General features: G+C 38.9%; 1 protein-coding gene across 5 annotated transcripts in view; it reads left to right on the top strand.

Moving 5' to 3' along the window:
* The window catches only part of RUNX1T1 (RUNX1 partner transcriptional co-repressor 1), a 153727-nt gene that overhangs the window by 103797 nt on the left and 22190 nt on the right, over positions 1-27740 (top strand). For all 5 annotated transcript variants that reach the window (XM_055432684.2, XM_055432682.2, XM_055432687.2 and 2 more), the window contains 4 exons: positions 2701-2882; positions 14785-15032; positions 19890-19975; positions 20617-20818. In XM_055432684.2, the coding sequence (XP_055288659.1) occupies positions 2701-2882; positions 14785-15032; positions 19890-19975; positions 20617-20818 (718 nt within the window). The remainder of the gene's footprint in view (positions 1-2700; positions 2883-14784; positions 15033-19889; positions 19976-20616; positions 20819-27740) is intronic.

The raw sequence follows: 27740 nt of genomic DNA, 5'->3' as shown, positions 1-27740 counted from the left end.
CTTTTCCAATGAGTCACTTCTTCGCATCAGGTGGTCAAAGTATTGGAGCTTCAGCCTCAGCAACAGTCCTTTCAATGAACATTCAGGACAGATTTTCTTTAGGATTGACTGGTTGGATCTTCTTGCAGTCCAAGGGACTCTCAGGTAGAGTCTTCTCTAACAACACAGTTCAAAAGATCAATTCTCCAGGGCTCAGTTTTCTTTATGATCCAACTCTCACATCCATACTTGACTACTGGAAAAATCATAGCTTTGACTATATGGACCTTCATCAGCAAAGTAATGTCTCTGCTTTTTTATACACTATCTAGGTTTGTCATAGCATTTCTTCCAAGGAGTAAGCGTCTTTTAATTTCATGGCTGCGGTCACCATCTGCAGTGACTTTGGAGCCCAAGAAGATAAAGTCTGTCACTGTTTCCACTGTTGCCCCGTCTATTTCCCATGAAGTGATGGAACTGGCTGCCATGAACTTTGTTTTTTTTTTTTTTCTTTAGGTAATTATTTTTTATTGGAGGCAAATTATTTTACAATATTATATTGGTTGGTTTTGCCATACATTGATATGAATTTGCCCCGGGTTTACATAAGTTCCCCCTCTGAACTTTGTTTTTTGAATGTTGAGTTTTAAGCCTGCTTTCCCACTCTCCTCTTTCACTTTTATCAAGAGGCTCTTTAGTTCCTCTTCACTTTCTGCCATAAGGGTGGTGTCATCTGCATATCTGAGGTTATTGATATTTCTCCCAGCAATCTTGATTCCAGCTTGTGCTTCATCCAGCCCAGCGTTTCTCATGGTGTACTCTGCGTATCAGTTAAATAAGCAGGGTGACAATATACAGCCTTGACGTACTCCTTTTCCTATTTGGAACCAGTCTGTTCTAACTGTTGCTTCTTGACCTGCATACAGGTTTCTCAGGAGGCAGGTCAGGTGGTCTGGTATTCCCATCTCTTTCAGAATTTTCCACAGTTCATTGTGATCCCTTCATTCAAAGGTTTTAGCATAGTCAATGAAGTAGAAGTAGGTGTTTTTCTAGAACTCTTTTGCTTTTGCTATGATCCAAGGATGTTGGCAATTTAATCTCTGGTTCCCCTGCCTTTTCTAAATCCACATGAACATCTGGAAATTCTCACTTTCACATACTGTTGAAGCTTGACTTGGAGAATTTTGAGCTTTACTTTGCTAGCATGTGAGATGAGTGCAATTGTGTGGTAGTTTGAACAATCTTTGGCATTGCGTTTCTTTTGGATTGAAATGATAACTGACCTTTTCCAGTCTTGTGACCACTGCTGAGTTTTCCAAATTTGCTGGCATATTGAGTGCAGCACTTTAACAGCATCATCTTTCAGGATTTGAAATAGCTCAACTGGAATTCCATCACCTCCACTAGCTATGTTCGTCGTGATGCTTTCTAAGGCCCATTTGACATGCACTCTAGGGTGTCTGGCTCTTGGTGAGTGATCACACCATCATGGTTATCTGGGTTATTAAGATCTTTTTTGCATAGCTCTTCTGTGTATTCTTGCCACCTCTTCTTAATCTCTTCTGCTTCTGTTAGGTCCATATCGTTCTGTCCTTTATTGTGCCCTACTTTGCATGAAGTGTTCCCTTGGTATCTCCAGTTTTCTTGAAAAGAACTCTAGTCTTTCCCATTCTATTGTTTGCCTCTGTTTCTTTGCATTGATAACTTAAAATGGCTTTTTTAAACTCTCCTTGCTATTCTTTGGAATTCTGCTTTCAGACGGATAGATCTTTCCTTTTCTCCTTTGCCTTTTGTTTCTCTTCTTTTCTCAGCTATTTGTACGGCCTCTTTAGACAGCTGTTTTGACTGGGGATTTCTTTTTCTTGGGGATGGTCTTGATGCCTGACTCCTGTACAGTTCATGAACCTCCCTCCATAGTTCTTCAGGCACTCTGCCTATCAGATCTAATATCGTGAATCTATTTCTCACTTCCACTGTATAATTGTAAGGGATTTGATTTAGGTCATACCTGAATGGTCTAGTGATTTTCCCTGCTTTCGTAAGTCTGACGTAAGTCTGATTTTTGCAGTAAGGAGATCATCATCTGAGCTACAGCCAGCCTCTGGTCTTGTTTTTGCTGATTGTATAGAGCTTCTCCATCTTCAGCTGCAAAGAATATAATCAGTCTGATTTTGGTTCTGACCATCTATCTTCCTAGTAGGAAACAAAAGTTGCTCATAGGTGGAGCTGGAATCTGGTATCCTGTAGAGCTTACAGTGTTTGAATATGAAGGCATCTTTTGTTTTTGCTTTTTTATAATCTTTCTTTTATTTATTTTTAGTTGAGTGGTTATTGCTTTACCATATTGTATGTTGGTTTCTGCCATACATCAACATGAACCAGCCATAGGTATATATATATGTCCCCTCCCTCTTGAAGTTGCCTCCCACCTCCCGCCCTGCTAAGTTTTTGAAGGAATCCTAAAGAGGAGCCACAGTGTTATTAATGGGCTTTAAGGTAGGAGGGATGAGCCCTGCCTCAGGCATCTTATCCACCCTAGGCCCAGAGGGAAGCTAATGCTGTAGCCAGTGCTGGAAGTCGTGCCTGGGAACTGCATGCATTCAGCGGCATTTCCTTTAGTTGCGTTGTGTGGTCTGGTCTGCTAGTGTTTGCAAAGTGGAGTCGGTCCCCTGGTTAGAAGGAGCCTCTGGGCACCCTCTCACTCCTGTTCTGCCCTTGCAGGCCAACTTACCCCTTCTGCAGCGTGAGCTCCTCCACTGCGCGAGATTGGCCAAACAGAACCCTGCCCAGTACCTCGCCCAGCATGAACAGCTGCTTCTGGATGCCAGCACCACCTCACCTGTTGACTCCTCAGAGCTGCTTCTCGATGTGAACGAAAACGGGAAGAGGCGAACTCCAGACAGGTGAGAGCGGGGAGGACCCCAGGCTGGCGGCACGAGGCCATGTTTCGTGTTGTGTTTCAACTGCTGACTGACACCTCTTGCAAAATAATAAACTAGAGGGGCCGTAGGGAATCTTGCTCTGGCCTGGGGTGTTGCAGAATGATGAGTCTCTGGCCTGTGCAGGTTAAGCTTTGTTACTTGTAATTTTTTTGTTTTTCAGTTTAATTGACCTGCAGCACTATGATAGTTGCAGATGTACAATCTAGTGACTTGATGTTTCTGTGCATCACAAGTGATCACCACTGTTGCTTGAAATGTTAAAGTAAAAGGTAGAGATGAATGACTCTCACATGTGCCCAGTGCCACTGTTGATTAGACACACAGTCAGTACAGGCATTCCACATTTTACTGCGCTATGTTGGGCTTCACAGATACTGCCTCCCTCCCTCCCTCCCTCCCTGCCTCCCTCCCTCCCTTCCATCCTTCCCCTGCTCCCTCCCTCCCTCCCTCCCTCCCTCCCTCCCTCCCTTCCATCCTTCCCCTGCTCCCTCCCTCCCTCCCTCCCTCCCTCCCTCCCATCCTTCCCCTGCTCCCTCCCTCCCTCCCTCCCTTCCATCCTTCCCCTGCTCCCTCCCTCCCTCCCTTCTCCCCTCTCTCCCTTCTTCGCTTCCCTCTTAAATTGAAGGTTTGTGGCAACCCTGCATGGAACTAGTCTCTTGTCACCACTTTTCTGAAAGCATTTGCTTATTTGGTGTCTCTGGGTTACGTTTCGGTAATTCTCACAATATTTCAAACTTTTTCACTATTATATTTGTTACAGTTATCTGTGGTCGGTCACCTTTAATGTTAACCATTGTAATTGTTTTCGTATTTTTCAGAATAAATTGTTTTCTAATTAAGGTATATACTCTTTTTATACATAGTGCTACTGTATGCTTAAGAGACTATAGTGTAGTATAAACAGAACTTTTATGAGCACTAGGAAGGAAAAAAAAAGTCTGTGTGCCTGGCTTTAGTTGCTTTATCATGGTGATCTGCAATTGAACATACAGTGTCTCCAAGGTATGCCTGTATTAAACTTCTCATTTACTTTATTATTCATCCAAACCACATATTTTACTATTCCAATAATTTATCATTCCAGGTTTTCTCAGAACATGATGGCTTTGAAATCTGGCCTAAACATGGTGCAGTAGCTGTTTAATTTGGATTTTGTATGAACTAAGAGAAAACTTTAGTGAAGCTAGTTGAACTGAGTGAATATGAGAGTTAAGTAATAGAACTAATAGGTGGCATTTTTTTCTGATAAATTTTGTCTACCAGTCAATATTCATTCTACCAGGTACTCTGCTCTCATAACTGAGAATTCTAGGAAATGTAAAATAAAGCCCCTTCTCCATGAAACCCTACAAATTAGTTGTTGAATGAGGCATACACATGAAACTTCTAATGTACCTTATTAAAATAAGATTCGTGAATACCTCAGCTTCACTTATAAATATTTTCTAATACAGAAATATGAAGTCTTCTTAGCATCTTGCATTTGTAAAATGTGGAGCATCTTAAAATGAAACTGGATTCAGAAACATATTTGTCATATGCTTTGTTTCCTTTCTCTGTTTACCCATTCACTCTTCCTGCGTTTTATCAGGCAAGAGTAGACCAGCCTTTGAAAGGTTAACACTCTGGCACAGATTCATAGGAGCTTACTATCCTATCTGTGACCGACTTAGCTACCCTAAAATGTATTAGCTGCTCTGCAAATCAGAATGTTATTAAAAGCCAGCCAGTTTACATATAGTTATTGCATAATCCTCTGTTAAGCGGTTTTTATGCTCCAATCTCTGGAGTTTTTCTCCTCGTGACATGGGACCTCTTAATAGTTTAAAATCCTAAAGCAAAGGGTTAAATGTTAGTTTACTTCTGACATCCTGTAGCCCCACCTCCTTCCATGATCTGCCAACGGTGCTGCTTTCTTGCTTTTGCGAGCTGTATTTTCCAGTCATATTTAAGCACTTGGTACTTTAGCATTTAATCCAGGTGTCTGAGTGACATGTCCCCGTGATGCTGAACACCAGGAGCAGCCCAAGGACAGATGATTCACGTGTGTTCCTGTCTGATCCTGACCTTTTACCCTGAAGGGAACCAGTCCTCTGTGCTGGTGTTGAGATGCTGTAGCTCCGTTTTTCTAAGACAGTGCAGTAAAGAAAGTTAGGGAGAGACTAGATGGAAAATTGGGAAGGAGGATATTTATTTGTGTGGAGGAAGGGATAACAGAGAAAGGTTCAGATGACTGTGATAAATGTAAAGAAAATCCTATAGCCAGCGTTAGACACAGACACAATCTATTCTGGAAACTTAAAATGCTAAGGAACTGTAACAGGCAGAAAAAAAACTTGTTTTATCCACTTCTCTATATGTTCAGCCCTCTGTGCACTGTTTCTGTCCCAGTGTGAATATCCTGTAACTTGAGACCTTTCTTGAACAGTGTTGAGGTAAGCTTGCCAATGTGCTGACAATGATGTGGAATCTTTGTATGAATTCCACAGAAAATCAGCATTTCTGTTGTGAAGATCTGTAACTGTGTATGCATGCGTGTTTGTGTTCAGTCAGGTAGAACTCTCTTAAAATCGCCTTTAGTCTTGTTCCCCTCTGGTTATTCTTAGACAGTTGCTGGAGTTAGAATTGACACAGTTGCTCTTTGGCTGGAACATTCTTTTTCAAGTGGAACCCTGAAGTGTGTGTTATAATGGAAAGATGGCAAATGGATTTCCTTAGAGTTAGGAGGAAGGGTAATGAGAATATGTTGTGTAAATACATTTGTATCTTGTGGGAATTTTATCAGAGCCAAGAAAATATGGGCCTCTACAGTATTTCTTTGCATATATTTTCTGCATCTTGTTTGCATATGCATTTTTCTCTTCTCTGGTTATTTATCTGTATATCCAGATCTACTATATGAAATTTTATAGAGTATGGAGCTGTCTGACAGCAGAGCTTTTTTTGTTTTACTGAATGTTTTGTTGGTACATATGGTCTGACATGGATGAGCAGCCACGGTGAGATTTTGGAGTCTATTAAACTGGCTCATTAAAAAGATCAATCTGTTTCTGTAATAACACTGGGAACCATCAGTCACTAAAAGAGGGAAAAACTGACACCTGAGGAGAAAACACATTTTGGTAATTTGTTCATGACACGTCATGGACAAAAGAGCACTCTATATTTTGTTTACAACGTTGGGGGTTTAAATTCTGTGATGAGTGCTGACTTAACCTACTGAACAGTCCTCACGTATTTCAGGGATGGATTCTGGCAAATGTAACTTCTCATCCTTAAACATGATTGTCACTGGTTATATTTTTTCTTTTTTTAAGCATTCCTGTTATTTACAGAGAAATGAATACTCCTGGGAAGTCTCTGAAATCTGTTTTTTTCCTGTACAGAACAGTAAAATTTATTCTACTTCTTCTTAAAAATACTTCTAGGGTGAGTCCCTGAACAACTATACTAAATTTGTAGGTCTGTGGTAGAATAACTTAGAACCCAAATGAGAAAGAAGAAAATTCATTTTAAAACATGCTATTTTTTTTTTTCTAAATTATCAGGGAAAGCTAATAGAAAGTTCTGATTTCCGTTCTTTGATCGTATGTAAAAGTTTGTGTATCTTGCATTCAGTGCTGGAAAAAGCTGAGGAAGGGAATGTTGTTGTTCAGTCACTGAATTATGTCTGACTCTTTTGTCATCTCACGGACTGTAGCCCCCCAGGCTCCTCTCTCTATGGGATTTCCCAAACAGGAATACTGGAGCAGGTTGCCATTCCTTCACCAGGGCATCTTCTCGACCCAGGGATCGAACCCACATCTCCTGCATTGGTAGGCAGGTTCTTTACCACTGAGCCACCGGGGAAGCCCGAGGAAGGGCATACAAACCGTTTTTGGAGCTGGTTAAATGAAGCGACCAGTTTCAAACAGAGACTAGAATTTAAGAGCCCTCTTTAAAACGGCATACCCTGATGGTCTTGAGAACACAGTTTCAAGTAGGATGAGACGGGAAAGAACAGTTAGACAAAGGCTGCATTTTTTTGAGGCTACAGCATAGATAAAAATCACTGCATTGAGAAAGATGCGTTTTTGTGTGCTAATTATCACTTGATGTCTTTTTCTCACAGCTTGGATGCTGCAATTTTTTGTCTTTAAAGTTGTGCTCTCACCTGTTATGCCGATTTTCTGATGCAGAAACTTTCTGGCTTAAGAAATCAAATCGAGTGATCATTGATCTTATATGGATAACACTGTCTCCACTACATTCTTCCCCCTTTCAAGTGATTGACGTTAAATCTTAATCCCCTTCATCGATCTATGAATTTTTTTATTATCATTTTAATGTAATTATGCTTTAAGTTACTCTCAGTTGAAAACATCTTGATTTTTATTTTGAAGGCCACATGGTTGCATTAATGTGTATTTCCTCCACCCCCAATTATTAAACATTATTATTTTTTTTTAAGATTTTCTTGAGCTTTAGAAGTACATAATTTGTCAGCTGGGAGAGATCTTATGGATTTACCAGGCCAGTCTTTTATCTTGAGGAAACTAAGACCCAAAGAACTTGCTTAAAGTTACAGGGCTTCTTAATGGAGAAACCAGCATATTTATCAATGAAAGTGAAGTCGCTCAGTCATGTCCAACTCTTTGCAACCCCATGGACTGACTATAGCCTATCAGGCTCCTCCGTCCATGGGATTCTCCAGGCAGGAGTGCTGGATTGGATTGCCATTTCCTTCTCCAGGGGATCTTCCCAACCCAGGGATCGAACCCAGGTCTCCCACACTCCCACATTGCAGGGAGAAGCTTTACCGTCTGAGCCACCAGGGAAGCAATACATACCTGAAATCTTCCAGTTTTACAAAATATGTTTTAATGTGCAGAATATGAATAAGGAAAGCTCAACTAAGAATTATGTCTTTTTTTCTCCTTACTTTCCCTCATTTATTTCTTCTCTATAATTGCTCATGTGGGCAAATGCAACAGTTGAACGTACTGAGGTTTTATAAATCTTTGTAAGGGTAGAGAATCCACAGTCAGCCTGGTTTCCTGCCTTACTGAGTAAATTAGAAAACACTGAATGTTTGAGGGTCATAAGGCAGTCGTTTTGAAACCGCGCTGGTTGAATGTATGAGATTTGTCAGCAAGGTGCACACCAGCTGAACCTATTGGTCCATTTCTTCCTTTACTGCAAAATGAATGAGATGTCAATGTTTTTGTCGAATTGACTCTGCAAATAAGAATTAAATATTTATTATCTACCGTGTTCAGTTTTCTATGAAAAATATGAGGAATTTATATCTCACACTCTTGTTTTGTGTTGCATTTTTCATGCATTCATCAGTTTCCAGAAGAGAGTCATCATTCCTGTAGAAATGACTTTTTTTTTTTTTTTAATAATAATCACATCAGTTGTGGAGGCTTCTAGTGAAATAGTGTTACATGATGAGGAAGATTACGTGGCTGTCGAGAACATTTTGGTTTCCCTGTTCTAGCCTCAGTGTTGACTTTGCATAGGTTCAGGCTGGCTAGTTAATAGATCTGAGCTCACATGGCTTGTAAGAGGCATGGATGGGATTCTAGCTCCTAGGTTCTCTGACTTTAATTCCCTGTGCTCTTATAACTATGTTTGTAATACCATAGCCTCTGAAAAGCAAGCTTGAAAAGCACGCGCTTGGTTAAGTTGCTGAATGCCAAGCACCTGTTAGACTCTGTGTAGGTTCTCTCGTACAGTCCTCTCAGTAGCTCTGAATACTTGCCCGTCTTGTGACACTTGTAGAGATTAAGCCTCATGAGTTCATAGGGCCTGCAAATAGCAAAGCCAATATTTGAAAGCAACTCCATAGCCCCTGCTCTTTCAAATGTACATTCTGGAGTGACTTTGCTTCTGATCTCCCATACCACTTTTGTACTCTGTTTATGGTAGGGATTGGCTTCCCTGGTGGTTCAGATGGTACAGAATCCACCTGCAAAACAGGAGACCCAGGTTCCATCCCTGGGCCAGAAAGATCCCCTGGAGAAGGGAATGGCAACCCACTCCAGTATTCCTGCCTGGAGAATTCCATGGACAGAGGAGTCTAGGGGGCTATAGAGTTGCGAAGAGTCAGACTCAAATGAAGTGACTTAGCATGCTCGCACCTGGTAAAGAATTTCTTGCTAGCACACTTTCAAAAGGAATTTAAGTCTACCGCTAAACCTTAATCGGTGTTGGGAATCATGTCTTGCTTATTTTGGTATGTCCAGTTAAGCTCCAGATAATGCGTGTCACACATACCGGCTATATAAAATAAAACAAAGCAAAACAGCAACAAAACACTAGTTCATCAAATAATCAAAATTAAACTTAATACAGTCATTTTTAGTAGTACAGCAAACGGTCTCTCCCCCAAGAGTCTTTTCTACTTTCTTATTTACTTTCTATCATTTAAAGATATGCATCTCTGCGATACCCACATCCACAGAAACAGCTCAGGAACAAAGTGCCGTGATTGCTTCACTAACAGAAAACTAGCGGGCTCCAGTTGGGTTGTATCGATTGCAGATTAGAATAAGAAAGCATATCTCCAGACAGCGAGAGCAGGAGCAGCTTGCTGCGTCAACAGTGGCCAGAAATGAGCAAAGCCAAGGGGACAGCCACTCCTCGGCAGGTTGTCCAGCAGATGGAGAGCTCCAGGGACTTGTGTCCAGAGCTTTCCACCTTCTCCTTCGGGGAGGGAAAGCTCTGGGAGCCTGTGTATTGTAATCCTTAAAGTTCCAGTTATGGTGATTTTGTCCAGACTGGCCCGCATCCACCTGCATCTATCTTACTTACTCCAGGAGGTGTCAGCCCTCCTCTCAGGAAGTGATCTCCTGGGTGGTGGTCTAGCAGTAGAGATGGAAGGCACTTCTTTCCGTGTGGCTCAGTAGTGATGATCCGGTGTCACTCAGCACTGTTTTTCACCACCTAAACATCCCACTTCCTGCAGGGTGATATTTCCACAAACACAGAAATCCCCACAGGTTGTCCTGAAGAATCAGGTTTGATTTTCTTTTTAAGGTAGCAGGGGAATCTGTAATGTATTTTGCTTCAGATGCATTATTCAACACCGCTAGGAGGTGGTTATGTAAAATTCTTATCTGAACTCACCTATTTCCTGAAGAGACTGTTTACAGGGTTGTGTTTTGAAAATACGATGCCATAAATGACTCTTCTCCCCCAGCCCTTTATTTCTAATGTCTAGTCCTTCTGTGGAAACCTTAACAAACTGCATTTATTAGAAAAAGAAAGGGACATTTGTTTAAGATTAAGTCATTTATGTCTCTGAGCTTTTTCTTCAACAGAACTGCCACCTCCTGAGATTTAGGCATAGACTGCTTTGTAAAATACAAAAGTAAAGGTGTTTTTTTTTTTTTTTTTTAAACTCAGGCAGTATCTGAGCCCTGCCTCTGACTGAGATGCCTGCAGAGACAGTGGTGTGATGGAGCTAAGACACGGTGTCTTAGGTGGGGCAAAGAGACTAGCAGCAGGACTTGATTTGGAGCACAAGGTTAGAGAGTGTAACTACAGAGTTACAGGGTGACTTCTAGTTTCTGTTTTGGTGGCTAAGTAGAAGGTGGCATAATTGACTGGTGTTGAAAGTATCAGAGAAAGACAGGGTCGGTTTAGACATGTGCTGTTTGAAATACCTGTGGTCAGAGGGAGAAGTCAGTACCTAAGGCAGGTGTTTATTTGTAATAGGACTGACTTTTTAAGTTTCTTCCTTGCCATTCTTAGCTTTATTGCGCTGTACCAATTTGCCTTTCCCTAGAATGATCTTTATAGTGATGTTTTCCCCATTTAAAACACGTTTTAATCTCGGAAAAACTTCTTTGTGTTCCTGTCATGCAGGAGATTGCTTGATCCTCTTATTCTGGTTACTGCCATGATCTTAATAATATTTTTTTCTTCATTCTTCCTCATTTCCGTGTTACTAAGGGATCATCAGTGCATACTAGCCAATTATGACATTTAAAATGTCTTATATAGAGGAAAGTTTTTTAAAAAGCTTTTCTTTCTCAAATAAATCAGTTTACAGACTATCTATTGAGGAGCTGAGAAAAAACAGCCTGAAGTGGGATAAGGTGTCAATTAAGTTGTCTCTTAAGTGTTTTTTTGTTTTGTTTTTTAAAAACATGTTTTATTTCCTATTAGTTTCATTTTACTGGGCAAGAAACTCACGCCAGAAAGTTAACTTTCCCAAGTTATCTCAAGGGCATACAGTTGAGTCCTAAAGAGTCCTCTGATGACCTCAGACCCTGAGAGAAAAGTGATTGGGATCTAAATGTTGAAGTAAGTTATATTCAGAAAACTTTCTTCTGAAAAGGAGATAGAATATAAAAAGCAAACCAAAAAAAAAAAAAGTGCTTTCCAGAAACCCATGAGATGTGACAGACTTCCTACTAGAATTTGAGTTATTTTGAGAATATGTTGGAATGGGACAATGGATATTTGTTATTTTGCCTAACACATTTTGAGAAGGTAACAAATAAACATGCAAATTTAGAATTTGCCCCCAAGCAATGACTTGTTGGTAGTTGTAAGTATTTCTCAGAAGCAGACAAATAGCATTTAAGCTGTTCTGGTTAGCTTTATGGACATAACATCCTTTAAGTAGGGTTGGCTTTATTAAGTAGCCATGAGTGGTTAGAGGAAGTAGCAGGGAGGCTTTTTATACCTTTATTTCTATGGGCTGTTTTAATGTTTGAGTGCTTTTCTGCTAAAATATACCCTCCCTTTGTGAAGTGATGAGCTTTATTGTTTGAATTGTTGCAAGAGTTATGAGACCCAGAATAGTGACTGTCTCTGCAGGGATATGATAGAAATGATAGGACAGACCCAGGAGCTAGCTCTGCTTCTTAGGACCTTACTGTCCTTGTTTTAGGAGGGAAAAAAAAGCTTCAGTATGGGCTCACTGAAGTAATAGCACTGATCAGAGGGCTGACGTGTTGGCAAAGTTAAATAACATATCCAACTACTTCGAAACTAGTATGACTTCTTCCAGTGCTGTGTGTTCTTATTTTCTTTGAACAAGGAGACACGAAACCAGTGAGTTGAATTGGTTTTGACACAATTGGGTATTTAGAAATGTTTTTATGTTTATATATTTAGGCTGCTAAAAGATATTTAGAGGATATTTTCTATTTCTGCATAAAAAATCAGCTATAAATAATATACTGTTCAAAGCAAAGCACAAAGAAGTTCTCTGTTGGTTCAAATGCTTGACTTAGACATAATTTGGCTAGTACACCATCAACTTTGTGTGTTTTGATCCACATAACCATGGCATTTAAAAAAATTCATTTATTTAAATAGAGGTATAGTTAATGTGAAAACTTATAAAGTTTCAGGTGTACAACATAGCGATTTATAATTTTTAAAGGCTATACTCCACTTATAGTTAGTGTGCAATATTGGCTGTATTTCCTGTGCTGTGCAAATGGCATTTAGAAATAAATATAGAATAATTGAATTGTAGAGTTTTCAAACTAGAAAGGACCTCAGAAATCATCCTAGTCCAGTGGTTTTCAAACTTGATTTCAGCAGCTGACTTTTTCCTTCAAAAATGAAACCGTTAAAATAGATTGAAATGATAAGTGGGTTCCTCTGGTCCTTTAAATCTTTATTGTTGGGGTAAAAGCTCTTGATTGCCAGCAGAATCCCTAAGCATTTCAGGTGACACAGTTTGAAAACCACTGATCTAGTCCAACCCTTTCATTTTACAGATGAGCAAACTGAGGTCCAGAGAGGTTAAGTGGCTTGCCCAAGGTCACACAGCTAGTCGTGGAAGAGCCAGGACTAAATCTCAGGTCTCTTGATTCCCAGTCCAGTGCTCTTTCCACTACACCACACTGCCACTAAGGTAGGTGCTGTGTTGACATTATGTTCATAGCTACTAATAGTCTTCAGTATTTTCTAACTGACTTATGCTGGAAATATTTATGCATTGACTGTTGAAATATATTATTCAGAAATGTGTAGGATATGGAAATACAGATGAGAAATCACATAATTATCCTCTTAGAAGATAAATCTAGAATGCTTCTGTTCACTTTTAAAAATTATTTTAAGCAATACGTTTAGATAATGTTTGAGACCCTTTAGTCTAGTCAATGATCAGTATGTATGGAGTCAGAATATTTGAGGGTAGATACTTTAACAGGAGCAGCATTGAGATTTCTGTTTGATACTCCCGTGAGAACCGTGCCCTGCTGGCATTTCCAGTGTTGGACAGTCTCCTGGTTCCAGAACATCTTTCTCCAGCACGCGTTGGGCATGTATTCATTTCCCATTGAAGTCTGCAGTTTCCCTCAGTTCTCAGTGTGCCTGCACCTTCTACCTGTAACTCCTTTGTCATTCTTAGTCTGGTGTGTGTAAATTGTCACTGGGGCTCTGCCCTAAAGGGACGTAGAGGACGATTCATCGTAGGTGCCTCTTGCCCCCAATGATCTCTTTGTCCAGTCAGTTTCCCCTCAGATCCCTCCAGTTTTATCAAGGACTCTCCCTGGGCACTAGGAAAGTGGGAAAGGTCTCTTGAAGTCTTTAAGTCTAACCCACCTACAATCAAAAAAGTATAAAGATGGAAATTCCGTGGCAGTCCAGTGGTTAAAAAAAAAGCTTGCAGAAATCTGCAGCTACTGTGACTTGGTCGAATTCTTATGGGGAAATTTCCTAGGAAAAAGAGATGCTGCCACTGGTTAAGAATAGAGTGATGGTCTTGTGAGGAGAGCCAGCTACTAGGTAAAAATGAGTTTGGGAGCTGTGCCTCCAGTCAAACTGCATGTGACATGTTCCTATCTTATTGAATGTATTGAGTTAATCTCCTAGAGACACATTCAGCCAGAAAATATTTCTTTAACCCTACTTTCTGTTTGAGAATGTAAGAGCAGTTATCGGGTCTCATTTACAGACTGTGTTCCTCCTGAAAGACACGTCCAGAGTTTTGTGTATCACATGATGAAATGTAGACAGGGTGTGCCTGCCCTGGTCTAAGATCTGATGGCCTCAGACAGGTCCCTGCTGCATCCGCACATGTGTTTCCTCAACTTTAAGAGAAAGAGCGTCACCCTTTCTTCTAATCCCAGCTAGCTCTGTATGACTGCTCATTATCCTGGTGGCCCAAGGATATGTCAGTCTGAGACATTACATTGTTTTATTTGCATTAATTCAGTTAATTCAGTTTGATCAGTGCTTTTGAACAGAGTTTTCTGAGATCATGGAAATGATCTGTATCTGTGTTGTACAATACAATAGTCACCTGCTGTAGGCAGCAACTAAACACATGCAGTGTGGCTGTTGATACCCGAGAACTGGATTTTAAACTTTATTTCATGTTAATTCACTTTTAATTTAAGCAGCCACGTGTGGGTACTGTGTTGAACAACACAGCTCATAGATGTCCTCTGACATGGAATCAGACACCAGGTTGGATCAATGCAGTAGATGTACCCAAAGAACTAAAGAGTGATGCTATTGTACCTTGATGAATCGCCAGATACAGTTGATCCAAGGGTAATTTGTTAGAAATCAAGTGTTCACTTTTGAATGAAAATGTTATCCACGGAGGAGAGAACAGTCTTCCTCTTATTTGTGACCAAACCATACATGCTGCAACTGAAAGATGTTTACAGATTTTATGAAAAGTGGAACCTTTTCTCCTGTGTGCAGCCATAGGATCATTTAGGCCTTCGCCTGGGTTTCAGTGAATCCTCACAGGTCTAGGCAGCTGAGTTTAGAAAATTTCTGGCCAGCAAAAAGAATATTCTGTTTATATTACAGGTTCCAAGTATCTGAACTATTCTGCTTTCTGAGTCCATTATGAAAAGAAGAAAAAAACAACTTCTTTTTCTTCCTCCCTCAGAACCAAAGAAAATGGCTTTGACAGAGAGCCTTTGCACTCAGAACATCCAAGCAAGCGGCCATGCACTATTAGCCCAGGCCAGCGATACAGTCCAAATAACGGCTTATCCTACCAGCCGAATGGCCTGCCTCACCCCACCCCTCCACCGCAGCATTACCGTTTGGATGATATGGCCATTGCCCACCACTACAGGGACTCCTATCGACACCCCAGCCACAGGGACCTCAGGGACAGAAACAGACCTATGGGTAAGACTGAAGGATCTCTTCAATTCTTATGAAATGGTGTGCTCCAAGACTTGCGTCATTACTGCTCAGCTGAACTTGCTCCGGCTCAGGCTTGAATTCTGTGATGGGGTAAAAATACTTCTTCCTGATCTAATGCCTCCTTTATGAGAAAACTTCATCAGTATTAATATCTCTTTCAACAGCTGTGTTTTCTCTTATGATCTTTGTGACAGCCGGTTATTTTTTTTTTTTCCCGAAGGGTGTGTATCTGCCGACCCCAGACAGGTCAATTGTATTAACAAACACAAATTAAGTTTTTAGTGCACTTTTTTTTTTAGAGTGAGAAATTTCATATGTAGTTGACCTGCCACAACTATTTTTTTAATGAATCAGTTTCTTTAATCGTTATCTTTTATTTTCAGATAATCTCAAAGTTCATTTTGGTTTTCCCAGTCTCTGTGATAGTCTGTATTTGAAAAATGTGATATGGTATTATGTCTGTGACTTAAGTCAGCAGATGTTCTTTGAGGACTTATTTAGTACTTTTTTTTTTCCCATATGGAAGTGCTAGTGATTCAATTTAGTGTTGACAGTTTGGTCAAAGATGAGAATACCGAAGAAGGAATGAGTTTAGGTAAATATGTGTTCTGCTTGCCAGTGTTCATTCTTTTTTTGCATAAAACTGTTGGAAGTGAAGCATTTAGGACACATGGTCTTCTAAAGAACCAGTGCTTGCCATGAAAAATGAGAAGGAAGACAAATAGGTAAGCTTTGATGCACAATCAGTGTTTGAGGTGATCGCATTGGAACACCGCTCTTGTTCCTGGGACTTCTTTGTTTATTTTTGGCAAGTCAAGCTAGTGATAAATGGAGAGCAACACTCAGCTGTCTTTCTCGTCTTTTTCCACCCCCTATGTCCATGCCAGGCCTGCTTTTCTTCTTAGCTGGTTGCTGAAAACCTTGCCTGGCCCAGATGGTCTGGTGGGTAAGATACTGGAAGCAGCACAGGGTGGAGTCCAGGTGGAAAAGCAGGATGTGGAGTTGAGGGGCCACAGGACTCAGGAAGCCTGGCCAGTTGCTGCCTGAGGGGTAGGACAGAGGTTTTTATAGCCCCAGGCAGAGGGAGCATGGTGAGCAGAGACTTACGTTAGACTTCTATCTGTCTTAGTAGGACACAGGGCCTTCCAGGCCTAGGGTCTTTTAAACCCAGCCCTCCAAATGTTTAGAAAGCAGAAAGAGAGAGTCAAGTTGAGGGCAGGGGTGATGGGGGCTCTGGATGTTAGATAGTAAAATAGTAGTTTCACTTCCCCACAATAGTCATTTCTGCATTTATATAGTGTCAGACAAATGTCTAAGCATATGATGTATGCTTTTTTAGTAGTCAATCCATCTGATGTTCTCCAAGGTACCATTTTGAAGAGCTCTCAAAAATGGTTATGTTTTTTCTCTGTCTGGGTTGATATTTTGACCCTGACATCAAATGTGATAACAACTTCCTTTCAAACAAAGCCTTGCCATTTGTTGATGACGAATGCTCTCAAACCATGATTGCTTATTTTCAAATAGAATGGTGGAGTCGCCAGGTCATTGTAAGATCAATTCAAGATACCCTATTTTGCAGGTGGTAGGAAATGGCCTATTTCTTAGGCAGTAAATTCTGTTTCATGAAATATTAGTTCCAGGACACTATAAAGTAATCAGCAAGGAAGTAATTATGCTTATATGCAATGATTATGTTTTCATCTAGTAATATAAAATATCCCTTTATGAATTATACCTGTACCCACTGGCTTTATGTGATTTTTTTTTTCCCCATGAGACCATGTTCCTTACCTTTTAATTATATTAGCTTATAAAACTAATAGTGCTAATCTCTATAAATATATGCAACTACTTAACCATCCCTGAAGTCTGGCGGAGTTTAGTGTGTGTTAAAGTAAAGTCTTGATGTATGAGTAACAAATTATGGTGTTACATCAGGCTGTTATTTTGAGAATATAAAAATTGTCATACTCAGACACAGAACAGACTTGTGGACACGAGGAGGGAGACGGTGCGACGAGTTGGGAGCGTAGCTTTGGTACATATATATTACCATATGTGCAATTAGGTAGCCAGTGGAAGTTTGCTGTATGACACAGGGCGCTCAAATCCAGGGCTCTGTGACAACCTACAGGGGTGGGATGGGGCTGGAGGGGGAGGGAGGTTCATGGAGGGGGGGACATGTGCACCTCCGGCTGATCCATGTTAGTACATGGCAGAAACCAACACAGTATTGTAACGCAGTTGTCCTCCAAGTGAAAAGTGCATGAATTTAAGAATTGTCATAAATTTACACTTGGTCTGGTACGATTTATAAATGTTTATTATATGTAGAGACATGTACCTGCTTGAATATTTTAGTAAAATAGCTTTACAGACAGCATTAGTTTATAAATAAGCTTAGAGTTTCAGTTAGGAATTGGGTAAGACTCAACATTAGTGTCAAATGAAGCTGTTTTAATGAGTTAGAACTGTTTTCCCCTAGTACATCCCTCTGGTATTATGGCTATAAATAAAAATTGTGTAGTGATAAATATTTTAAGTATCCAAAATAGAGAAATTAATAAATGGAAAAATTTGAATTTATTTTTCTTTTTAAAGATTTGGCTCTATACAACAAAGAGTTCAAAAACAGCAGAAAAATAATAATAATAATTAGACCCATATATTTTCGCCAGGTGCTTGGGCTCAGACATGTTTCTAATGTACGTATTACTTTTCTGTTGTTGTTAAATGAGATGATGCTTAGCACTGTTCCATAATTGGCTGTTATCCCATTAGCCTCAAACATCCTGTTGCTCGTTGATATTATTCCAGGTGTTAGAGCTCACATCACTATTGACAGAATCTGCTGAATTTTTGAAACTTTCAAGACCTCTGAGGCTCTTGGCCCTTATATGGCAAATGTAGGAAGATGCCTCCATCACAAAACCGCACATTTATGCCGTTATCACTCTCCAGTTGTTTTCTATGATGCTTCGTTTCAATGGTAGTGCTTTTCCCCTAAAACATAAGCAACAAATAAATCAACAACAATTACGTATTTGCAAACATTCCAGCTTGAAATTGTCACAACAGAGAAATAACTAAATATTACTGTTTTCCAGTGTCTTTTCTATTATGCAGATTATTAAAACTCATTTGCAGTTTTACTTTTTTACCAATAGATGGCATTGACAATTTCAGCTTTAAAAAGGTGTTTCAGAGTATAGTCTAACTGGAGAGGAATGGTGTATTTAGTCTGAGAAAGCTGGCATATATGTGTCCACTTCCATCCGCTATAAATTATGTATACATATAAATTATGTATTTCATGGTTGGCTGAAAAAAGTAGTGTGACTCATTATCTTTATTTCACTGAATCAGCTAAAAGGGAATTTCTAACCACTCAGATTTTACAAAAAGTGGAGTGCAGTATTTCATAACTTTTGTTGTTCAGTCGCTTGGTTGCGTCCGACTGTTTGTGAGCCCATGGACTGCAGCACGCCAGGCTTCCCTGTCCTTTACCATCTCTTGGAGTTTCCACAAACTCATATGCATTGAGTCGGTGAGGCCATAACTTTCTAACAATTTTTTTTAATTCTTAGCATAACTCACTCAGAAAAAGAGCCTAGGTGTCTAGAAGCCTAACCCATGCCAAACTTAATTTGTTCTTCAGAGTAACAATGTAAGAAACGGCAACCAAAACAAAGTTTTAATTATTTAAAATGGGAAATGTTGCCATAGCTCAGTGACTTTCCTTTATAGTAGAAGCAGCGTGTTTTATACATTCTAAATTTGTCAGAAGAGCCACACGTTTCTGGGTACCTCTGATGAGACCCTATCACACTGTCCCTTTAGCAAGACACATTTTCTATTCTGATAAGCATCCTGGCTAATTTGTTATGGTCATTATTGTTCTCACTTGGTGTTTCCTTACTGCCTTTTCATGGTAGCATCTCCACTAATGCTGAAGAGCATTAATATTTGTGCTGTGGACTGCAAATTAGGACGTTTAGTTTCTTGGCTTGTATTTATGATATCTGTCCAAAATTATATCTAATGAATTGATTTTTCTTTATTTTTACATTTTTGGCAAGTTGAGTGAGTATATTTTGCTTTTATGCTATGGCCTAATTTTAACATGAAAGTTGTTCAGTTGTGTCCGACTCTTTGTGACCCCATAGACTATACAGTCCATGGAATTTTCCAGGCCAGGATACTGGAGTGGGTAGCCGTTCCCTTCTCCAGGGGATCTTCCCAGCCCAGGGATCGAACCCAGGTCTCCCGCATTGCAGGTAGATTCTTTATCAGCTGAGCTATGAAGGAAGCCCAGTTTTAGCATGAAAATGTATTCAATAGGATTGTGTTGATTTTTACTATGCTCAAATGTGGACTAGTTTAACCATGCTTGTTTTAGAAAAGCGTATCCCTATCCATGTAAAACAAATTATGCCGTCTTCATTTTTAATTCAGTAAAGCCACACTTTGAACTTAATGTCTACTTGTGGTTTCCTGTATTTATTAAGATTCAGGATATATTTATATTTCACTTAGGGAATATTGTATGGATAACTGGCTCAGGGCTTGGTGTCATTTTACTCTCCATATCCTATGTGTAAAAGAAGTGGTTCTGACCAGATGACCTCTAAAATTTCTTCTAGTTCTAACATGTTATCATTCTGTGAGGGACCTATTAAGTAATTCTGTATCTGAGCATGATTCATGTCTTCATTCACAAACTGAATATGTTTTCACATTGCTTAGTTTGCCCACATAGTCTTTGCTAAGTGCCTCTGCACATGTGGACTATGCTCTTAATGTTTTGGGGTGATTCAGCCTTCTTTGTGTTTGTAGGGTTGCATGGCACACGTCAAGAAGAAATGATTGATCACAGACTAACCGACAGAGAGTGGGCAGAGGAATGGAAACATCTTGACCACGTAAGATGTCTGTAATCATTCAGGTCAAAGAATGTTTTGAAACCAGCTGGAGTGAGGTGACACGATAAAAGTGGGGGGGTTCTGAAGGCGTTCTCTGCCATCCCTGAAAAAAAGTAATATGCAAGAATGTTTAAAGTAGAAGATAGGATTTGATTTCTAAATCGTGTCATTGTATGGCAAAACCACTACAATATTGTAAAGTAATTAGCCTCTAATTAAAATGAATCAATTTATTTAAAAAAATAAGTATCAAAACCACTTATATGAGAGAAATCTTTGGATCATTGAAAGGAATTCCTAGAGCCGTTATCAATGAATGAGCTACTGTTTTACTTGGGGAGAGTCATTTGGTTTATCCAGTGACTTCCCAGTACTTCCAGTGGGATTAGTATTTGGAAGTATGGGTTAATTTCAGCTAAAATCTCCCTGTCATGCCTCCCACATTTTATTCTCATTACTGTTGAACCTACTCATCTATTGGGTCTCTGTTTCCAATCTAACCTTTGAAAATATTAGAGGCCTTCAGAATAAAATAGCATTCTTCATTGTCCTAAAGTAGTTTGTTTCACTACCCACCAAAGTCTTTGAGTTGTGGTGATTGACCCGTATTTCCTTTCTCCCCCTGTCCGTCTCTCCCCCAGCTGTTAAACTGTATAATGGACATGGTAGAAAAAACAAGACGGTCTCTCACAGTACTAAGGCGATGTCAGGAAGCAGACCGGGAGGAGTTGAATTACTGGATCCGGCGGTACAGCGACGCTGAGGACTTAAAAAAGGGCGGCAGCAGTAGCAGCAGCCATTCCAGGCAGCAGAGTCCTGTTAATCCAGACCCAGTGGCGTTAGGTATCTTTTCTTCAGATGGACATACTGAACAGATATATCTTATGCTATTAATACTGTTTTTATTTTTAATTTGTCTTGGCAAAAATAAAGGCGCTACAGAGAATTGTAGAACAGTAAATTCTTTATATCCTCAAATACGTCTTGTCTGTTAGGCAGATTGATAGAAAGGGTCAGTCACAAAAATTAAACTCCTTTTATAGGTTAATGTGTTGGGCTGACAAGCAAACTTCCAAGCCGGACCAGAATTTCACGTGCATCACTGAAATGTGTGCTTCTTCATAATACCTCTCTCTGTACCCTGTCTCCAACCTACAAAAACAAAATCTCTGGGAGTGGGCTTGGAGTCTCTAGCACTCTCTCTTGGGATTTGTGCTGTACCTCAGTGTTTGAGAGCACTTTATCTCAGAACCAACCCAGGAAGAGACCTAAGGGCTTTGTCATTTGCCCACCGACACTTGAAAATTAGTGATAATGATTCTAATGATTGCTTAATCATGATTTTATTAATTCTAGTAACTTACAGGACTATTAATATAGCCATGCTTTAGAAGGTGAATGCTAACATGTAGGTGTAGTTAGTACTGATATTTGAGAATTGTTGGTGTTATAAACAGAATGTAATTCTAAGTATTTGGAAAGAAAATTTGAAGCTAAAATAATTTTTGAGTGACCTGTGGACTTTTTCCTAAATTAATAATAAGCTACTGTCATTTTCATTGCTGGTCATTACTTGTATGTACAGTCTGAGTCAACTTAATTAAGATGGATTTGTGTTGATCCTTATTTTCTCATCTCATTTTCTTAAGTGTTTAGTCCCACACCTGTTTCCTAGCTTAGGTTAGGGTACAGTCTGCTGTAAAAACAAAACTAATTACATATGTGCAGATTAAGCTCGTGACTTTGGCCTCATTATCAACCATGGCTGATTATCAAAAATTTAAAACTTGAAGTATATTATCTGACTGTTGATCACATTATCTTTTTTTTTTAATTAAAATGATTCTTAGTCAATAAAATTTCCTTTGCATTTAGGTTTGTGGATTCTTGCTAATCCCTGAACAATGAATGTCTATTGCCATAAGTATTAAATACAGGAGGATTCCAAGTCATTTAATTAACCCAACAGACATTCTGCAGTATATTTTAAAAATAAAAGTGTTATTTGTTAGGTTATGTTAAGGCAAGCAATCAAAATAAGTTTAAGTTTAATTTGAATCAACATTGGTCCAAAGAAAACTAGAGTGTCTTATTTTTTACTTCTGTATTGTGAACTAAAATTAGTAATATAAAGAGGATATTTGTAATCATTCAATCTAGGCAAAAATTGAGAGCCTGAAACAAAACTTTAAAATATCCATTTTACCTGGCTCTATTGAAGAAATTCATCAAGTCAGTGCTTATTTTTTGTGCCTGGCTTACTGTGTACTAGGCATCATGCTAGGTACTGCAATAAAGGAAAAAGTTTCTTAATTCCTTCCTTTGAGGAATTTTTGAGCTAGTGGAAGAGATAGGCAAGGAGACAGCTAGTGGTCACACCAGCAGGCCACTCAGTTAAGTCCCCTGCAGTGACAGGATTAATATTATCTGCTGTCCATTGTAAAAGAAAAATTTCGGAAATGGATAGTGTTTATCAGACCTATGTGAGTTATTCATTCAGCACACTGCACATAGGACCATTACCATATAGTCACATATAGTCCAGCATTCTCGTGATGCAGGCATACATCATTCTCTGAGAAGGCAGGGTTAGTTTTCCTGTTACATAATCAAAAGAATAAACTTGGTTTTAAAAATTTCTTCTTAAGCATACACAAATCACATTACTTTTAATGATGCTTAATTAATTCATATTTTTTGGTAAAAGAGATTGCTTTGGTTTTAAGCTTTTATAGATTGTATTTTTCAAAGACTCCAAGTAGTTCATTTCTTTGTGGAGACTCTGTTAAAACAGTCCTGTTCTTTAGGGACACTGAACCCTAGGTTGCCTTTCAAAGAAACGTATCACAGCATCAGAGAGAACCCGTCAAGCGTCATACAACATGCACGTTTTAGCACCCAGCAGTTATTTCACTGGTGTCTTTTGCTAACAGATTCCTGAAGTCTTTAAGTTCCATCTATCTCGTGTGCTGGGCTGTGGCAATAAATAAGGCAGGTAGTTCGTAATCATGGGACACGATCATTTACACTAAGTGCTTTCTGAAGTTTTCTCTTTGGCTTTGGAGTCAAATGTATTAGTGTGTGTAATTAAAGGATTAGAGATATTGGCTGATAAATTTATTTCGTGCCTCTGAAAAGTGTGTAGCGGTGTGTGTGTGTGTGTGTGTGTACAAATAGAGATACGGATGTGCTTATATCTTTATGTACATGACGAGCTCCATATCCTGTGTTAATTTTGTATGTGTTTCTTTAGCCTGATTCTCTCAATTCTTAAGTTGCTGTCTGATTTCAAATGAGACCTTCAGAATAATGTTATAGAAGATATCTATGTTCAGAATCTTGCCGTAGTCATATCCCTGTCTTGGAAATAATGGCACCATTAATCATACGTTCATTTGTAGCATTTTAGTTGTGTTTGGTGATTGTACGGAGAGGAATGTAACTTCTATGACTTGTGTTTGTTAAATTCATTCTGATTCTCACTTTTGAAATATATCTGTAGTATTAAGTCAGTGTGAGAGATTAGTAAGATAATATGATTAATCTATTATTAGTTGAATTTGGGGAGTTTCCCCCAGATATTAAGTAAAGACTATTTTAAATGAGTAGCCTCTTGAGCAGTTTTATAACAGAACACACTCAGTCCACAGTATTATCTCTACTCTTTAAGGAAAAAACAGGTAATTACCCTGAAGAACTTTTGAAATAATGTACTTTGCCTTGAAATAATATACTTTTTCTTGAAATAATGGATTTTGATTATTTACATTATTATTATAACTCACTTGATTTCAGAGAGAATTCCAAACATCCAAGTCTTAAGAAAATTATAAAACTATTTTTTTAAGCAGTTGTCTCTATTTTCAAAGTATGATTTGTTCTGCATACATTTTTCACCAGAGAGCAAGTCAGTGCAATCAGAATGGATGATTTCATCACTGCAGTGGAGTTGCTTTTCCAGCATAGATGGGTGGGTAGGGCTGCGTGGCGATCCCGGTGTCTGATAAACGCTCCGAGTGTTCATCATGGCCCTGTGGTTCTCCTCTTCTTTGCCCTCATTTCTTTTCTCGTGCCGTATGCTCTTCACTCCTGACATTTGCTTTCCTCTAAATTGCTCTCTTTTTACTGCCTTTAGACTATTCTAGAATCTCTCCACTGCCTTTCCTTTACTTGTCTGTCCTCTCTCTGTGATTCTCAAGTCTGCTGTATCATTAGAGAAAGTTTAAAGAATTATCTAATGATGGATTTAAGACCAGTATTGGAGACTGAAGTTTAAAACTCTGAAGTATGAATGCATTTTCCTGTGTTTTTTTTTTTTTTTGAATGTTTGAACATTGTGAAGAGAGGATATGAAGTTGAGAAAACACCATCATGTACATTTTGTTTAAGGTTTGTCTCTGGCCATGAAGATAAGTGCCAGAGAGATTTTTGTTTTAAAGGAAACGATTAATTCACTTAATTGTTCACAGAAAGTTTAGAAATTCAGAAGTTTGTTGAATTAATACTACCTCCTGCCTAAAGCAGATTGGAAGAGAAATTAATATTTTAAAATTTCTTTGGCTGACAAGTTTTATCACTGTCATATGGTTGAATTGTAGAGTTTCTCATTACTGTTTCAAGGCTCACGAATCTCGCATGAAAGTTCAAGGCGCAGGGTCTGAGCAGATGTCTGTATCTGAATCCCTGGTTCTTCTCACTAGTTTTGTTGGCCTCTGGCAAGTAACTGTGTGCCTCAGTTTCTTCATCTGATAGAAATGGTAACAATTCATATTTCATAGGTGTTTCTGTATTAAAGGAGTTAACAGTTATAAAACGTGGGATAGTGCCTGACATATAGTAGATGTGACCTAAATAATTTCTCACATGCAAACTCAGTTTAGAGAGTAGCAAGTAGAACATAAATTTAGTGTTTTTGCTTGGCATCCAAGTTCATGAAGTTATAGTAGATTCTTAGGTATTTTTTCATTTGGAAGTATTTCCAAGCAGTAATTCTGTCTTAAATATAGTAAATCTATTGTACCTTTAGGACTCTAATTCATAACTGTAGAAAAATAGCTTACCCGCATCCAAAGGTATATATTTTTCAACTTCTGAACTGTCAGATTATAAAAGTCACAAGTTATTCACAGTATATCTACATATAAAAGTTTAGATTTTATGTACTTGTATTGATTCCTTTTAAATTACATCATGAAATTCATTTCAAAACAGTGCATCTGCATTCCTAATGTGAAGTGCCTACTAAATTTTAAAAAGTCTACTGTATTTAGTGTATTGGGTTAAAAAATATGTAACTACTAGTTAAATATATCCATCTTTGGGGGAAAAAAAAGAGATGATTGCCTCCTATGGCATTATGTGTTTTTATTGTTAAAGATGAAAATCATAATGTAGTTCTTGGCTTCGAGGTTGGGTTGGGGTTTTGAACATAACACTGAGATTTCTGAATTTATTATCCTTTAAAACAAAAACTAAGTAGCATTTCTAAAGATGAACTCATTGAAACCCTCCTCTCTTTTGATGGTGTTGTAATAGACATTTTCATGATCACCGCTTCATTCTGCCCACCACAGGGTGATGGCTATAACATAGGTGCTGCCCAGCTTTGAGCATTGCTGTCCTGGGTCATAGGAGGTCACACTGATTCTCCAAAGGCTGTCAACTCGTCCCTTCGTGTGTGTTGATGGCGGCCCTTGCTGTATCTAGTATCCGTCTGTCGTAAGTGTAGTGCATCTTCCATCTCTTGCATACATCCTAGGTTGCTTTTTCTGTCTTTTCACCTTACCTCCATTTCACCTTACCTCCATTTCAACTTAGTTTCCTCACTTCATAGATGTATCTTCCAGAGGCTCCCCTTTTCCTCTTCTTTCATCCCCAAGCAATTTGCATCCCAAAGCAAGCCAAACTTAATTTAGAAGGACTTTCCTATGATTTTTCCATCTTTCAATAGTTACACATGTATACATTTCACATTTTAAACCACCCTGTACAGACTCTTCTGTTTTTACCACTATATTTTAGAACAACCATGCGTTTTATAGCAACTGATGCTTTATAAGGGGTCAATATTTAGTGTTTAAAAATTAACTTCTTTAGAATCTGAACCTTAGAGTGTCTTGTACAAGTTTGTCTAGATTCGCCCAAAACCCAAAATAAGAAAGTCTTGGGAGAGAAGTTGTCTCTGATAATACTGATCAACATCAGGACTTGTTTTGTTTTTTCAGATTTAATTTTGCATATGTTTTCTCTTCTTGCTGCTACTTAATCAGAAGAGAAAATACTAAATTTATTAGTCATTTGGTTTCTGTAGCTACTACAGTAGTATTTATCAGTGTATTAAAAGAGACTCTGAGGAATACCGCTACTGACACCACTTCATTCTTGCTATCAGTACACCTGGTGCTTAGCTTGGACACAGCAGCTTAGAATCAGAGGGGATATTGTAAAATATGTATACATCTGTAAATAGTTGTGTGTTATATAAATTATTTGCCTTTATATTCTGCAGCTATTTTGAAATAAAAACATCTTTCTTTTAGAAAGTAGGATAGGGTTAAGAAAACTTTTGCTTGATTGGAGTTGATATTTCTATCAGGATTCTAGGTCAGTTTGACTCTGTGGATAGGACACATGTCATTGAGAATTATAGGGAGATGAAGCCAAGAAGGTGAGATACAGCACAGATTTCTGATGGGGTAAATGGATCCTCACGCTCTATACTAACTGTATAGCCCACAGAAAGATGGGTACACAGTTGACTCCAGTACAGTAACTATCTTTGAACAAATTTGGGGGCTGTTCATGAGGTTTAAATAAAATTTATAAAAGTATTATCTTAGAAGAAGTTTGAAGACTTCCCATCAGGGTTCAGACAGTGAATTGCTGGCAACAGAAATAACTTCTGTCCCTAGGTGACAGGTACCGAGGGAGTAAACATTGACTGGTGTACATTACTTAATCCAGGCCTCTTCAATGGTTCTGTTCTGTCTAAAGTTTTGTGCCCTTTTGTTTAAGTGCTTGGAGAAAAAACAAACTTAAAGTTGCTCTTTCACCTTAATTTTTTTATAAGGAAATAAGTATACAGTCAGCCCTCCATATACACAGGTTCCATACCCATGGATTCAGCCAACCACACATCAAAAATTTTCAGGGGGAAGAAAAAAATCCCAGAAAGTTCCAAAAGGCCATGTGCTGGCAACTTTTAACAAAACATTTACATTGTATTGCATTATGAATTATAAGTAGTCTAGAAATTATTTAAAGTATAGAAAAGGATGTGTGTAGGTTATATGCAAATACCATTTTTTTATTTAAATATAGTTGATTTACAAGTTGTATTAATTTATGCAGTACAGCAGAGTGATCACACACACACACACATTCTTTTTAAAATTCTTTCCCTTATGGTTTAGCACAGATTACTGAATGTAGTTCCCTGTGCTGTACAGTGAGACCTATTGTTTATCCATTCTGGTTGCCTCTGCTAACCCCAAGCGCCCAGTCCACCCCTCCTCCGCCCACCCTCCCCCTTGGCACCTGCGAGTCTGTTACCTATGTCTGTGAGTCTGTTTCTGTTTCAGTCTTGGGCATATATCCAGATAAAACTGCAATTCAGACAGATATGCACCTCTGTGTTCACAGCAACACTATTCACCATACCTTTTAATATAAGGGACTTTAACATCCTCAGCGTTCGGTCCCCCTTGGGATACCGAGGGATGACTGTAAATCCATTCTTACTGGGCACTCTGCTAAATAATGAGAA

The sequence above is a fragment of the Moschus berezovskii genome, chromosome 16 (genome assembly GCF_049115385.1).
Source record: "Moschus berezovskii isolate FMDL1 chromosome 16, NW_MosBer_1.0, whole genome shotgun sequence".
Taxonomy (NCBI): domain Eukaryota; kingdom Metazoa; phylum Chordata; class Mammalia; order Artiodactyla; family Moschidae; genus Moschus; species Moschus berezovskii.
This window is presented reverse-complemented; position numbering and strand designations above follow the sequence as displayed.